Below are 16,716 nucleotides of genomic sequence, written 5' to 3'. Positions count from 1 at the left end.
TGACACTTTGCAACGATCAGGCCCCTGCTGTGAGGTCGCTGATCGCTGCAAAGTGTCCTGGACCATTTTTTGGTCGTTGGCCTCCTGCTGGCCGGCACACATCGCTGTGTGTGACCAGCGGGACCAACGATCAGGCTGGTATCCATGGTAAACATCGGGTTACTAGGGGCACGCGCGCACTTAGTAACCCGCTGTTTACCATGGATACCACTCTGCTACGGTGCGCGGGAGGTTACCGCTCACCTTAGCAGAGTCGTATCCATGATAAACATCGGGTTACTAAGTGCGCGCGTGCCCCTAGTAACCCGATGTTTATCATGGATACGACTCTGCGAAGGTGAACGGTAACCTCCCGCGCACGGTAGCAGAGTGGTATCCATGGTAAACAGCAGGTTACTAGGGGCACACGCGCACTTAGTAACCCGATGTTTATCATGGTTACGAGCCTGCTCCTGCTTCAGCAGCAGGCTGGTAACCGGGAGCAGGACATCGTGGAACGATTCTTTCCACGATGTCGCTGCTCCCCTGATCGCTGGTGAGCCTGCCTGTTTGACAGCTCACCAGCGATGTATTAGCGACGCAGCAACGATCCCTGACAGGTCGTATCGTTGTCGGGATCGCTGCTGCATCGCTTAGTGTGACGGGGCCTTAAGTCTTTCCACACCACAGCTTTCTGTTTACACTGTATAATGACAGAAAGGTGCTAATCAGTGGTGGAGGTGTGGTTGGACTATGAGGCATGAGACCAATTGTGCTGTAGGGATCATCTCCTGATGATAAAAATCTGATTGTATTGAAAGAGCAAAACACAGCCCAAGTAAATGAGACATTACTGGAATCAGGGATTTGACAGAATCTGAATGTTTCAGCTCCTCCCGAGCTTTCAAGAGAAGTGAAATAATGCAAACACAGTATTAACATATAATAAATTACACAAAAGTGACATCAGAGAATAATCAGTGATAAAATAACATCTGAGCAATCCATAATATAGCATGAAGTTACACATAGTGTTAAACATAGAAAAGAAAAGAAATTTTACAAAGTATAAATACCCGGATAAATCCTTCACACCTAAGAAAAATGAATGAATAACTATGGGATTATAATATATTGGTTTTGAACCTAGAATCGAAAGAGAGAAACACATCTCATTTATAACGATAAGTTAAAAAAAAGTCTTATAAATTAAGTAATATCATTCTAGATGATAATAGTAAATGACTCCTTTTTCATTTTTAATTTTACATTTTTAACACTACCAAAATCTGCCTGAATTACTTTATCACAGATAGTGGGTAATTTATTATACAGTCTATTAAGGGAGAATTCTGAAAAGCCGTTATATCCGGATAAGCCTGTTGTAAAATATGCCAGTGTCGTTTGACAATCTACTTTCAGATTAATCGGGTGAAAAACCTGTACAAAAGGTATTCTAGGTTTTTTTTTATCTCGCACTGGCTCACCAGCTATATCAGTCAACTGTTTGGCCTCCCTAATTATATGATGACGGTATCCTCTTTGTAAAAAAATATTCTCCATTTCATTCAGTCTTAGTTCACAGAGAGAAAGATCAGAAACTATTCTTTTCACCCTTTTAAATTGGAATTTGGGAATTGTTTTTTTTAATAGAATAGTGTGCACTAGAAAAATGAAAAATACTATTCTTATCTGTGGATATCCTACACAAATCTGTAGTTAATGCCCCGTGTGCATTTTTAATGATCAATTTATCCAGGAAGCTAATTTGATTTTGATCATAGACTATAGTGAATTTTAATTCTTCCCAAATAATATTGATATATTTGTAGAATGCAACCAGAGAATTTAAAGCCCCTCACAAATGCAAAAAATATCAATAAATCTAAACCAAGCTTTAGTATATTCAATAAATAACGGATGAGTGTGATGACACAGGATTTAATCTTAATTATCCAGATGTAAATTCAGTAGGCCAGGAAACATACGCTATTATCTTTTTGTTGCTTTTTGAATTTATGTGTTTTTCTTCAGTTGATTTGTATAAGTCTGAATGTTGACACTTGAGTTGATATTTACTACAACTTATTGTCTGCTAACTTTGCAAGACAGAGACTTCAATAAAGTGTGGTTCAATAAAGTATTGTCACACTGTTTTACCCTCACTCTGTGTTGTCTTAGTATTATGTCCACGGGAGAACCCCCCTCGTGTCTCCACAATGAGTATATACAAATACATGTTCAAAGTATGCCATAAACCTATTTGCATATGAGGGGCTACATTCGTGCCCATTGCCGAGCTGCGTTTTTGTAAATAGTAAGTGTCCTCAAATAAGAAACAATTGTCATTCAAAATCAACTGTAAAGCTTCTAATACAAATTCACTTTGAATGGGTGAAAAACAATTTCTTTCAAGTAGCCATTTCATCGCATTTAGACCTTTAGAATGATCAATAGAAGTGTATAGGCTGACCACATCAATGGTGGTCAACCAAATATCCTCACCCATCCCTAATGTTACCTATTTTATTAAGAAAATCAGAGGTGTCCAATAGAAATGAATCAGTTTTTCTAATCAGAGGATTCAATTTGTGTTCCATAGTAATGGACAATGGGGAAAGAGTGGAATTTGTGGACGCCACTATGGGACGTCAAGGGGGGTCAACCAACATTTTATACACTTTCATCAAGATATATATGATGGGGACAATTGATTCTGGATTATATAAACCTGACATTTTCTTGTCAATTACACCTAAATTACCATATTTAGAAATAATCTTACTGATCTTTTTTTGAATATCAGGTAGAGGATTGTTTTATAATGCCATCTAAGTATTGGTATCAGAAAGATGTCTCATAACGTCCTTTCTGTATGCCAATCATTCCATAATTACAATAGAACGCCCCTTGTCCGCAGATTTTATTTCTATTTGGTGATCTTCCATTAGGCATCACAATGCAAGTTTATCATCATTCTTAAAATTATGTTTCAAAGAGAATACATCATTATGTCTACTGGGAAATAATTTCTCCACATCATTTAAAACAAAATTACGAAATGTTTCTACTGCCTGGTACACCTTAGTAGGAGTGAAAAAACTTTTCACTTTCAAATCCAGATCCTTCAATTTAAATGTTTCACAAACTTTGCTATGTGTGGCAGAATTATAGTCTGACATATTATGAAAGTGTGTTTTCAGTCTAATATTATGCATAAACCTTCGCAGGTCAATGTCCAGCTGAAATGTGTCCAATTTATTAAGGATACTAAAAGACAGTCCTTTTTGAATAACTCTGGTCTGTAGAGGGTCTAACAACTTCGCAGAGATGTTCACCACTAATGAAGTGTCCATACCTGTGATTTGGTTCGCATTGTCGATGTAATTAGATCTGTGGTGACGTCCTGCTGGTCTCATTTTTTGAGGGGGATATTGTCCTTTCCCCCTCTTTAAAAAAGGACAACGTTCTCACCATGATCCTGAATATTCGCTGCTGGAATCCGATGAGCGATATTCTCCTCGTTGTGGTTGTCTTGAACCAGTTTATCTTGGGTTATATTCGTTAGGAGTCCATCACTTTTTTACTTTCCAATCAGTATATTAACTTATGCTTGGCCATACTGTCATATTTGGTTGCTTTAAGCATTTTGTTTGACCTCTTATATGTTAGTGTTGTATCCACATAAAGATAACATACTGATTTTGATTATAAACTATAAAATGTTGTATTTATTTAGTTTTTTTTCCTGCTTAATTACACATTATATGTATTTACTATCAATTTTGTCTTTTGTACTTAGCAAACTATCCTGATGAAGGCTCTCTTGTTCCAAATCATTGCATGTAAAGAATAAGATTTTCAAAAGCAGTGTTTTTTGTTGGGTCTGGAATTTTTAATAAATCTATGGTTGACTCTGGATTACTGCTCTACTTTTCTTTTACATATTTGGATACTCACATGAGGTGTGGCCCGTTCACACAGAAAGTGTACCTGTACCTCATTCATAAATTGGAATCTAAACTGTACAATCTAATATCTCCGCAACAGAGATGAAAAATTAAAAATTAAAATTACATTTTATATACAGTGGGTACGGAAAGTATTCAGACCCCTTTCAATTTTTCACTCTTTGTTTCATTGCAGCCATTTGGCAAATTATAAAAAGTTCATTTTTTTCTCATTAATGTACACTCTGCACCCCATCTTGACTGAAAAAAACAGAAATGTAGAAATTTTTGCAAATTTATTAAAAAAGAAAAACTGTAATATCACATGGTCATAACAAGTATTCAGACCCTTTGCTCAGACACTCATATTTAAGTCACATGCGGTCCATTTCCTTGTGATCCTGCTTGAGATGGTTCTACTCCTTCATTGAAGTCCAGCGTGTTTAATTAAACTGATAGGACTTGATTTGAAAAGGCACACACCTGTCTATATAAGACCTCACAGCTCACAGTGCAAGTCAGACCAAATGATAATCATGAGCTCAAAGGAACTGCCCAAGGAACTCAGAGACAGAATTGTGGCAAGGCACAGATCTGGCCAAGGTTACAAAAGAATTTCTGCATTACTCAAGGTTCCTAAAAGCACAGTGGCCTCCATAAACCTTAAATGGAAGAAGTTTGGGACCACCAGAAGTCTTCCTAGACCTGGCCATCCAGCCAAACTGAGCAATTGTGGGAGAAGAGCCTTGGTAAGAGAGGTAAAGAAGAACCCCAAGATCACTGTGGCTGAGCTCCAGAGATGCAGTAGGGAGATGGGAAAAAGTTACACAAAGTCAACTATCACTGCAGCCCTCCACCAGTTGGGCCTTTATGGCAGAGTGGCCTGACGGAAGCCTCTCCTCAGTGCAAGACATATGAAAGCCCGCATAGAGTTTGCTCAAAAACACATGAAGGACTCCCAGACTATGAGAAATAAGATTCTCTGGTTTGATGAGATGAAGATAGAACTTTTTGGTGATAATTCTAAGAGGTATGTGTGGAGAAAACCAGGCACTGCTCATCATCTGCCCAATACAATCCCAACAGTGAAACATGGTGGTGGCAGCACCATACTATGGGGGTGTTTTTCAGCTGCAGGGACAGGATGACTGGTTGCAATTGAAGGAAACATGAATGCGGCCAAGTACAGAGATATCCTGGATGAAAACCTCTTCCAGAGTGCCCTGAACCTCAGACTTGGCCGAAGGTTCACCTTCCAACAAAACAATGACCCTAAGCACACAGCTAAAATAACAAAGGAGTGGCTTCAGAACAACTCTGTGACCATTCTTGACTGGCCCTGCCAGAGCCCTGACCTTAACCCAATTGAGCATCTCTGAAGAGACCTGAAAATGGCTGTCCACCAACGTTCACCAACCAACCTGACGGAACTGGAGAGTATCTGCAAGGAAGAATGGCAGAGGATCCCCAAATCCAGGTGTGAAAAACTTGTTGCATAATTCCCAAGAAGACTCATGGCTGTACTAGCTCAAAAGGGTGCTTCTACTCAATACTGAGCAAAGAGTCTGAATACTTATGACCATGTGATATTTCAGTTTTTCTTTTTTAATAAATTTGCAAAAATTTCTACATTTCTGTTTTTTTCAGTCAAGATGGGGGTGCAGAGTGTACTTTAATGAGAAAAAAATGAACTTTTTAGAATTTACCAAATGGCTGCAATGAAACAAAGAGTGAAAAATGTAAAGGGGTCTGAATACTTTCCGTACCCACTGTAGGTCTGCAGCCACTATTTTATGTTGTGGAGAGTTTAATTTGCTAAAACTTGTGGAAGATCCTCTCTACACCTGATTGTTCTTTTTAGCTACAGCTTTGACACTATGGCTCATTTACATGAGCACAGAAGCCATATGCCTCCTAATTACAGTGTGCTGCTGTACAGGCTCTGGCAGATATTTCTTTCCTAGAAGAGGAGGATCTATGTGCACATTAATTCTGAGCTAGTGAGAATATTTTTTACGTCTGATTCAAATAAAATGAAAAATTGGTATGGCTGTGTGTATGAGACCTTGAGCTCACCATACGCATTATACACATTCCTCCAAATTAGGTGGGATCAACATTAATGTACTGTGTTTTGGGGAGTCAAGGCAAAGGTATCTTATGTTGTGGTTAGGAATAGAGATGAGCGGTGTTCGACTAGAACTGTTCGCCAATCTCGAATACGAGCCGTTTTGGGCGGTGTTCGAGTCGTTCGACGAACGCAAACGATTTGCAAAAAATTCGGCTGTTCGAGGTTATGTTCGATAACTGTTCGTGCACCAAAAGCATAACTGGATTTTTCACATCATGCAGGAATTGTCTGCCACTCACTGTAATGTCACAGCCATGGTGGTTGTGGCATTACAGTGGTTGCCCAATTCGATGGGAACAGTGCTCACAGTGAAACATGAAAAGCCGGCAATTCAGCAGCGGCATACACCGGTACCCAACAATTTAGAACAGAAAGAATAGAGCATCACACATAGATTAGATAGATAGAAACATGTCAGTCACATATATAAGAAGTACAGTGACAGTGTTGGTTACTGTACTTGTCATTTAGTGTTAAAGGATTTATTAAAAAAAATAATAGTGTTTTCATGCACCGACTCTTTAAAAAAGCCGGCTGGCAATTCAGCATCGGTACAGTGATAGTGTTGATTACTGTACTTGTCATTTAGTGTTGAAATAAAGGATTTATTTAAAAAAAAATGGCGTGGGGTTCCCGGTAATTTTAGTCTCTAGCGGAGGTTAAGCAGACGGCTGGGGCAGATGTTTGAAGCCTGGGAAGGGGGTAATACCCACGGAGATTCCCAGGCTACTAATATCAGCCCCCAGCTGAATACCTAGCCTTTACTAGCTATTAAAATGGGGGACCCCAAAAAAAAATGACGTGGAGTCCCCCCTATTTTATTAGCTAGCAAAGGCTAGGCAGACAGCTGGGGGCTGATATTAATAGCCCAGGAACGGTGCCATGAATATTGACCCCCTCCCAGGCTAGAAACACCAGCCGTCAGCCGCCCCAGAAATGGCGCATCCATAGGATGCGCCAATTCTGGCACTTAGCCTCGTTCTTCCCACTGCCCTGTAGCGGTGGCAGTGGGGTAATAGTGCACGTCACTGACAGCGTGGGAAAATTCCACGCTGCAAGCATGCCTGCGCTTCTCAGTGTCTGCGGCATGGCAAGCTGGATGGCTGTCATGTGAATGTAGCAGAGCTGGAGCTGTCCTGGGAACCATGAAAAGGTAAGGATGAGGTTGGTTTATTATTTTACCTTTATTGCAGAAGACATTGGCTTCAGCTGGAATGGGTGTGATGGTAAGTATGGTTTAATTTAGAACAATTAAGAATTGTGTGGTTATTTCAATTAAAGGACTTTATTCTGGGTGTTTGTGTTTTTTTTTAACTTTGACTATGGGGTTAGTAATGGGGGTGTCTTCTAGACGCCTCTCCATTACTAACCTGGGCTTGATGTCAGCTAGCATTATAAGCTGACATCAACCCCAGCTCTATTACCCCACTGCCACCGCTACAGGGCAGTGGGAAGAGCGAGGCTAAGTGCCAGAATTGGCGCATCCTATGGATGTGCCATTTCTGGGGCGGCTGACGGCTGGTGTTTCTAGCCTGGGAGGGGGCCAATATTTATGGCACCCTTCCTGGGCTATTAATATTAGCCCCCAGCTGTCTGCCTAGCCTTTGCTAGCTATTAAAATAGGGGGGACTCCACGTCATTTTTTGGGGGGTCCCCCATTTTAATAGCTAGTAAAGGCTAGGTATTCAGCTGGGGGCTGATATTAGTAGCCTGGGAAGCTCTGTGGGTATTACCCCCTTCCCAGGCTTCAAACATCTGCCCCAGCCTTCTGCTTAACCTCCGCTAGAGATTAAAATTATGGGGAACCCCAAGCCATTTTTTTTTAATAAATCCTTTATTTTAACACTAAATGACAAGTACAGTAATCAACACTATCACTGTACTTATTATATATGTGACTGACATGTTTCTATCTATTTAATTTATGTGTGATGCTCTATTCTTTCTGTTCTAAATTGTCGGGTACCGATGCTGAATTGCCAGCCGGCTTTTTTAAAGAGACGGTGCATGAAAACACTATTATTTTTTTAAATAAATCCTTTACCACTAAATGACAAGTACAGTAACCAACACTGTCACTGTACTTCTTATATATGTGACTGACATGTTTCTATCTATCTAATCTATGTGTGATGCTCTATTCTTTCTGTCGGGTACCGATGCTGAATTGCCGGCCGGCTTTTTTAAAGAGAGTGTCTTCTGAGCAGTTTGACAGCTTTTGGACACCTTTGAAGGTGTTTTCTATGTGTTTTTATTTGCCTGCCATTGGTTTTAACGGTGTTCGACGGTGTTCGACAGTGTTCTAAGGTGTTCGACGAACAGTTCCACGAACATCCCGGTGTTCGACTCAACACTAGTTAGGAATTCAATAAAAATTGTCCTATTGGACTAAAAAAAGGAATTACTATTTAAAAATTTTTCACTTCACACATAATTTAGGAATTAAAATTGATCAATTAACTTTAGATGACTTCTATCAGCAATGCACATGCTGAACACACAAATATTGAAAAGAAGAAACAATCACATTGAGGAGATTAATATTTTAATTACACACATTTTACATTATGAAAAATATGTCATACATAGTGTAAAAATAAATCTGAAGATCAACTTCTCACCATGAACAAAAAAAATATAGGCAAATTAGAAACATCCAACAACATAAGTCAGTTCTATGGTGAAGAAGAACAAATGAAAACCATGTTTCCTTAGGACAAATGAATACATGAAAAAAGTCTGAAAAAACTAAATGACACCATGAAAATAGAATAAAGGCAAGTTTCTTCAACGTTTTATAGTCCATGGTATGAAAAAAGGCTCTCAAGATACAAATCCCCTTCAGCATGGCAGGGTTACACACACAGATTTTAGAAAACTGGACTAATATTAATATTAGAATGGTTGGTCAGATTTTTCCAATTCTATTAGGATAAAAGCATCTCTATATTTTACTTATCCATTAGAGTAAAACCTTCTATTCCCAACACAGTATTGGACATTGTTGATATAAATTTTAATGCAGATGAACAGATTTCACATTAATAGACGGATTGATATTAGTTTGAAGAAAATCTGTGTTTGTAAATCCAGTGAGAGCTGAAATAAAGTCATGGCATCTCAACAGTTGTAACCATGAAGGAAAAAGACCTCAATCAAAGCCAAATGGCCTTTATAAAATGCCTCCATGCAGATGCTTTGATTACTTAGTGATGTTATGTGGTGTTCAATACAATATTTTATTATGACCCAAAGAAACTAAACGGCTTATAGAGTCTGACAGCTATAGTCAATTTATTTGGTATGGATGGCAGGAGTGCAATGAGCTGTCAGATCATATGCCTGTGGCCTAAAGCAGAGCAGGTTTGAAGTCTACAATCTTAGGTTACGCACCCAAGTGCCGGTTGTGGTGCAACGTTAAGCCACACCGCTGCTGCACAGACCACTGGATTTAGACTTTGGATCCACCAGTTGAGTAGGTGGACCCTGACTTAGGAAACTTAAAAGGAATACAAGAAGGCTCAGCTTATTATCAGAAATAGTACCAATCTTATCTATTGACTATATCTGGACAAGCAGATATTTCTTACTCACTTTAATGAGAAGGCTGAGCTGCTAAGAGTGGCGCAGTTTCTGGAACGAAAGTAAAACCTTTTTTCAGATCTCAGACAATAACATCCTATGTCCAACTTTTAGCTAATGAAGGAACTAAGCTTCTCAAATTAGGAGACATCACAACATTGGCCACACAGACCAGATTAAGGGGTGCACATCAATCTTAGTCTTCTGTTACAATATTTTAAAGCATATAATTTAATTAACCATCATTGTGTGATTTAGATTTTACAAGACTATTTGTACACCAACTTTATTTCTTCATAGTACCATGGTATATTTCCAATGTGACTGGTTACAACATCGACCCTTCTCACAATAGCAGCATAATACTGAAAAGCACAGCCAAATATAACAAGTGTCCTGCTGCATTCTGCAATACAAAAATCAACCTAAACAATAAAATCAACAGTGTTTTTTTTTTAAAAAAGGTACAAAAGTCAAAAATGAACAAAATATGTATACCTCAACATAAGAAATAGGAATATACATACATCTCTCAAAAATGATAAAAATATACTACATTGTATTCACTTACACATTTCCAGTATATGCACACGTATCTGACTAGCTAACATAGCGGCCTGTGGCTGGAAAACTACAACTCTCGCTATGCCTTCATAGCCCAAAAATATAATTGTAGTTTGACAACGACTGGATTGCTGCATTTAGCAGACTACTAGCCATTCAGAAGTCCATTGAACAGAAAAAAATAAGGTTTATGGCATACAATGCTTTACAGCTATGAATTCATTGAAAAGGAACCTGACAGTTGATTTGTACTGTCCAAATCATTAAACTCCAACTGGGTTATTGCATCCACGTATCTTTTATTCTGATATGTATCAGAGAAAACATACTTTGAGAAGTCTTCCTGGGACTGTGTGTCTTGACTGACTAATCCAACGTAGATGCTTGGTGGCATCTCAACAGCTTCTCTGGAGAGACCTTTCAGTCAAGGGGAGAAGGTCGGAGAGAAGCTGCTGAGGGCCAGCCTCAGTCTAGTTGAGATGCATAATCCCTGGCCTGCCTTTCAATGTATGGTTTCTGTTACATGACTGTGATAGCACATCAAGGCTCTGATTCATGCCTCATGTGATTCGTGCATCATGAATCTACTGTCAGATTTCCTTCTAAAAAATCCCCTTTATTTTTCATCTATTACTTTAGTCATGTGGTTGGCATTAGTCATGTGTAAAAGTAATATTTATAGTTCTCATAGTATTAATAAGAGGAAAATGCTGTTTAAGTGGCATCTTTTAAAAAGATTGAGGGAACACTCAACAACAAATATAGAGCATGAAAATAGACTTCCTCTGAATCTTATTATACAAATGTATCTAGCAATGATTGACATCCTATGAAACGTAAGACATGTCAAGAATTGTGCATAATATATCAGGATAACTCATTACAAAATATTTTGATAATAAAATACATGAGTCATTTTATGATTTTAAACATATTCCAAAGAAGAAAAATATAAGTGAATGGAGCTGAGCTGCAATATGAGACACAGCTCTTGGACAGGAACGGCACTATTTCTATACATAAAACATCCTTTTCTCCGATTTCAAATAATCCATTAATATCGTTATATCTAAATACATTTTGGGAGTCGTGGTTGGAATCTTAGACTGCTAAGTACATTTCAATTACACACTTTTATTACGGATATATGTTGATCTGTATATTATAGACTGAAAAATGAGGAAATATAGCTTTTATAATATCATTATCTCTACAAGGCCTCAAAAGATAGCTTATATGTGTGTGGGGAGGCAATGAATCCAAGGATGAAGTCGATGATGCAGTGTAGTTAGTCATAATAAAACATTTTGGGAGTCTATAAGTAATTCTAGATATCTGTGCATCTTGGAGACAATTGTTTATAGACAAGTCAAAAGAAATCATGAATCTCTATTGGCAAATTGAAGAAAGTAATAAATAGAGACTTTTCACAACTAATGTATATACCTTTGTTGTTCTTTGAAGCACTGACGTTATGGAATCAACCCAAACACGAACACCCAAGTCATAAATTTCCTGTTATTTTGGGAATTATGGGAATTGGATACAGATGTAGATTAGAAATTCATACAGTGCTATCTATGTGGTGATTTACAGAGGAATGCTTTGGGGAGGGCACCTCACAAAGGAAATAAACTTATTTGGATAACATAAGGAAGGGTGACCGCAGTTCAGAAAGGTTTTATACCTTTTTGTACAAGACAATGTTATACTTTTTTCATATTTTCTATAGCAATGTTGTATCCAACTAGATGTGCATTATATGTACAGCGCGTGAAATAAGTATTGAATACGTCATTCATTTTCTAATTTCTAAAGGTGCAACTGACATGAAATTCTCACTAGATATGGGTAACAATCCATGCAATCCACATAGGCAAAGAAATCAAACTATAAATGTCCATAAATTAAGTTAAGTATAATAATGAGAAATGACACAGGGAAAAGTATTGAACACATGAAGAAAGAGATGTGCAAAAAGCCATCAGAAATCAGCTGAAATCTATCCGTAATTAGAAAGCAATCCTGCCACTTAGTGAAATATAATATCAGCTGCTTTAACTCATGGCCTGTGAAAAGGTTTCTTATTACCAAGGTGTCACACAAGAAACAACTCATGATGGGTAAAACCAGTGATCTGTCTCAAGACTTTCGTAATCTCATTGTTGCAAAACACACTGATGGCACTGGTTACAGAAGAATTTCTAAACTACTGAAGGGTCCAGTGAGCACTGTTGGGGCCATAATCTGGAAGTGGAAAAAACATCATTTCACCATAAACCACTCACAACCAAGTGCTCCCAGCAAGATTTCAGACAGAGGAGTGAAAAGAGTTATCACAAGAGTTGTCCAAGAGCCAAATACCACCTGTGGGGAGTTACAGAAAGACCTGGAGTCAACATGCACCATTCTTTCGAAGAAAACTATAAGCAATGCACTCAACCTCTATGACCTGTATGTATACTCATCATGCAAGACTCCACTGCTGAACAAAAAGAATGTTCAAGCGCGTTTAAAGTTTTCTCAACAACATTTAGACAAGTCTGTGAAATACTGGGAGAATGTAGTCTGGTCAGATGAGACCAAAATTGAACTCTTTGGATGCCATAATATACACCATGTTTGGAGGCCAAAAAGCACTGCATATCACCCCAAAAACACCACCATGCCAACAGTGAAGTTTAGAGGTGGGAACATCATGGTGTGGGACTGTTTTTCAGCATACTGCACTGGCAAACTTCATATTGAAGAAAGGATGAATGGATAAATGTTTTGAGACATTATTGATAATAATCTCCTGCCATCTACCAGGATGATGAAGATGAAACGAGGGAGGACATTTCAGCAAAACAATGATCCCAAACACACAGTAAAGGAAACACTCAATTGCTTCCAGAGAATGGAAATAAAGCTTGTAGAATGGCCCAGACAATCACCTGACCTGAATCCAATAGAAAATTTATGGAAGGAACTAAAGCTCAGAGTTCATAGAAGGAGTCCATGGTACCTTCAGGATTTGAAGAGTGTCTGGATCAGTGGTTCTCAACTCTAGTCCTCAAGACACACCAACAGATCAGGTTTTCAGGATTATCTTAGTTTTGCACAGGTGATGGAATTATTGCCTGTGAAATACTAAGGAAATCCTGAAAACATGATCTGTTGGTGGGTCTTGAGGACTGGAGTTGAGAACCACTGGTCTGGATGGAAAAATAAGCCAAAATCACACCTGAGCAATGCATGCGACTTGTTTCATCCTACAGGAGGCATGTTAATGTTGTCATCACCAAAGGCTTTAGTACAAAGTACTGAATTAATTTCAGTAAGCGTATTCAATACTTTTTCCCTGTGTCATTTCTCATTACTTATAACTCATAACTTAATTTATGGAGATCTATGGTTTGATTTATTTGCCTATGTGGATTGGATGGGTTGTTACCGACATCTGGTGAAAATTTCATGTCAATAGCACCTTTAGACATACATTTACTTAGAAAATTGGTGACGTGTTCAATACTTATTTCACCCACTGTGTGCTTTCCTTGGGAATTTCATCTGCATATGATTCTTAGCAGTTCTCCATACTCATCTACTGTATATTACTGCATCTGACAGAGCAATATACTGTATTAGGGAAGAAACAGGTTAATACATGCACCTCTGAAATGATGTGCCATTTATAATACTGACATTTTTATATATGGCCTTTTCATCCCCTATAGATACACAACTAGCTAGTAGAAGAAGTAAACTAATATAATACCATATAAACTTCATCAATATTAATACAGCAATATTTCCATGAACTGCAATATTTTATGTAGAAGAGCATATTGAGAAAATCAAATTTCTATCATTGGTTTACACATTACATTATTACACATTAGTAAAAATATGTAATAACGTACAATTTTTTCTATCAGAATTAATATCAGCGCATCAACATTTTTCTATAATATCTCCCAGCATTTTAAAAAAATTTAGTTGTTAACAAATCCTTTGATTCTTCAGTCAAAACCATGATCTGACTTGCAAAACTATAGTCACAATTCAGCAAACCCAATACTGAGCATGTAGTTAGGTCACATAAGTCAAAACCATTCTGACCTAGTGAAGATATCTGGGAAGTATGTACTATCTGACTATCCTCCCATTCACAGGTAATGCTATTTTTAAAAACATGATAACAGTATATTAGGCGATGAAAGTTCCCAGGAAAAGTCATATATGATGGAAATTGCCCACTCTGTCTAGTAGTAGATATGCAATCTATTATATATCTATTGTGGAGATTATTTAGAATTAGCTTAGTAGAAAACATCCAGTCCATTTGTTCTATAAATATGGTAATGTACTGCTAACAATGTAAAGGACCAGTATAATAATACTATACCATTGTGAATTACAGAACTGCTACATATTCAAAAGGTAGCCTAAATCTTAGTTAAATAATTGATAAAAAATAATAAAAAACACATAAGACACAAACCGACCTCCCTACTTCATTTCGGATAAATATGTGCTTAATGGGACTTCAGATGGGACAACCAAACTGGTTTCCTTAAAAAAAAACTACGTTTCAAACAAAAGTAAGAATTTATAAAAAGTGCTGCAAATTAATGATAAGATGAGTATATTTTCTGCACTTGATTTTATATGAAGAATCAATATCAATGGCTTCAAAGTTGCCAAACGGGAGGAAAAACCTTGACTTGGAGATAGGGAATATTCCTTGAACATAGGACTGAGTTTTAGCAGCAGAGAATACACTTCCATCTGTCTCAAAGAAAAGACATTGGATGTGATATAATTACAAAAATTAACAGATTTTCTTTAATGCTACTGCATATAAACCGATCACATCTCCTGGGCCGTACAGAGTCTTTTTGTCATCATCTAAAGAACCTGTGTAACTTTGTGCTTTAATATCAATTAGCTTCCAATAAAATAAAATCAGACTTTAACACCTACCTATATGTTTATATGAAAAATGCTTAATTCCAGAACCCCAAAATACGTTTTTTGCTTTCAAGAGAACACAATGTTTTTTTTTGTATTTTTTTTCTTTTTTTTTAAGTAGAATAAAACAAAAAATAAACACTTTTTTTCTGTAACAAGTAGTTAGACAGAGATGAATAATAAATTACATCTATAATTGTATAAGCAGCTATACTCTTAATCACTTCCTAATTTTGGAATATGCAGATAAACGGAAGTCACACAATAATGGTGTAACTGCTCTATGCACAACATCTAATTGCTTCCAAAATATCGAAGCTGTTGGCGACCCTTCCAGAACAATAATACAACAATAGCAAAAATAAGGCATGTCTACAGATTATCAGCATGTTAGGCAGTGGCACATAACGAGACCATTTGGCAAACCTAACACTGTGTAATAAAGTTATGTAGCGCATTTCTCGAATGTAATAAAAACATTCTAGTAACAAATAAAACATGAACACAATATAGAATCTGATCCTGTCATATAGGCTCATACATTTTAAACGTGGATATCAAACTCTTGTAATACAATTATGTATGGAGGATTTCCGCAACTGCTTTGCTTCCTAGAAACCCCATGGTGAAGGACTGTTTTGTGTGAGTACAAGATGATTCCTTCATGGAGCTTCTCTATTCCCACAGGCCTAAGCCTTTTACACGTCTCAACTCCAAACTTTGCTGGATCTCAGGGACATGTTCAGTAGCCATCATATGCCCATCTTCTACTTCCTGGGGGGCTTTGGGTAGCATGGAATGAAAAGATGCTGAAGACAATCAGGACCTTTATGCCTCAGTAGAAGAATGAGTTGCCAAGTAGGAGATTAAACATCTACCGATGGTTCTCCAAATTTGCGCAAAGTTACTGTAATGTCAGCCTTATCTCTTCCGTGCTACAAGCCATGGCATCACTCCCTTAAAATGGATGAAAGTCAGAAAGTTCTAGTTAAGTAGCCATAACGAGCAATCATCTAGCATGTGAGTTCAACCACACAGCAAACTCATAGACACGATTCATGCAATCCATTAGTCTGTACAAATATATGAAATGACACAAGTCATTGGTGCTATTTGGCATGGGTAGAGAAATGTAATGGACATTGTGCATCCGGTGAACTGGTCCCAGATAATCATTGAGTCTATGGACTTATGTCTATTAAGTACAGCAATAAGAACAGGTATCTCTTCAGTCCTGGAGATTTCAACAGCAGTGATGACTACTGCCAAATATCTTGTGCAAGTGGGTAAAAGATGAACTTATGACAAGTAGAAGAAGGTGTATGTAAACATATGAAATCATCTTGTTTTTCTCTATAAATACAAAGTTTGATTATATACAACTTCATGCTTGCATGGTTAGATTTGTCACTGCAAAGAGAAATAAAAAACGTCTGTTAGTAGATGTGCCATGCCAATACAATGAAACAATGAAGCTGTCTGTTATGCACTTAATGGGGTTATTCTGCCTTAGACTACTAATCTGAAGTCACTCTATGTGACTGCAGACTTGGG

The 16,716-nt window shown here is 37.7% G+C and overlaps 1 protein-coding gene and 1 long non-coding RNA gene across 2 annotated transcripts in view; one reads left to right on the top strand and one right to left on the bottom strand.

The window, feature by feature from the left end:
* The window catches only part of LOC141154672 (uncharacterized), a 344,314-nt gene that overhangs the window by 224,255 nt on the left and 103,343 nt on the right, over nucleotides 1–16,716 (top strand). The gene's annotated exons all lie outside the window — the stretch shown is intronic.
* COL25A1 (collagen type XXV alpha 1 chain) overlaps nucleotides 8,589–16,716 on the bottom strand; it is a 686,464-nt gene continuing 678,336 nt past the window's right edge. Inside the window, exon 39 of the mRNA XM_073640961.1 lies at nucleotides 8,589–16,119. Within this exon, the coding sequence (XP_073497062.1) occupies nucleotides 16,084–16,119 (36 nt within the window). The 3' untranslated portion in view covers nucleotides 8,589–16,083. The remainder of the gene's footprint in view (nucleotides 16,120–16,716) is intronic.

This window comes from Phyllobates terribilis, unplaced genomic scaffold (genome assembly GCF_046119375.1).
Source record: "Phyllobates terribilis strain yellow unplaced genomic scaffold, ASM4611937v1 Scaffold_1__5_contigs__length_1240528914, whole genome shotgun sequence".
NCBI classification, from domain to species: Eukaryota; Metazoa; Chordata; class Amphibia; order Anura; family Dendrobatidae; genus Phyllobates; species Phyllobates terribilis.
This window is presented reverse-complemented; position numbering and strand designations above follow the sequence as displayed.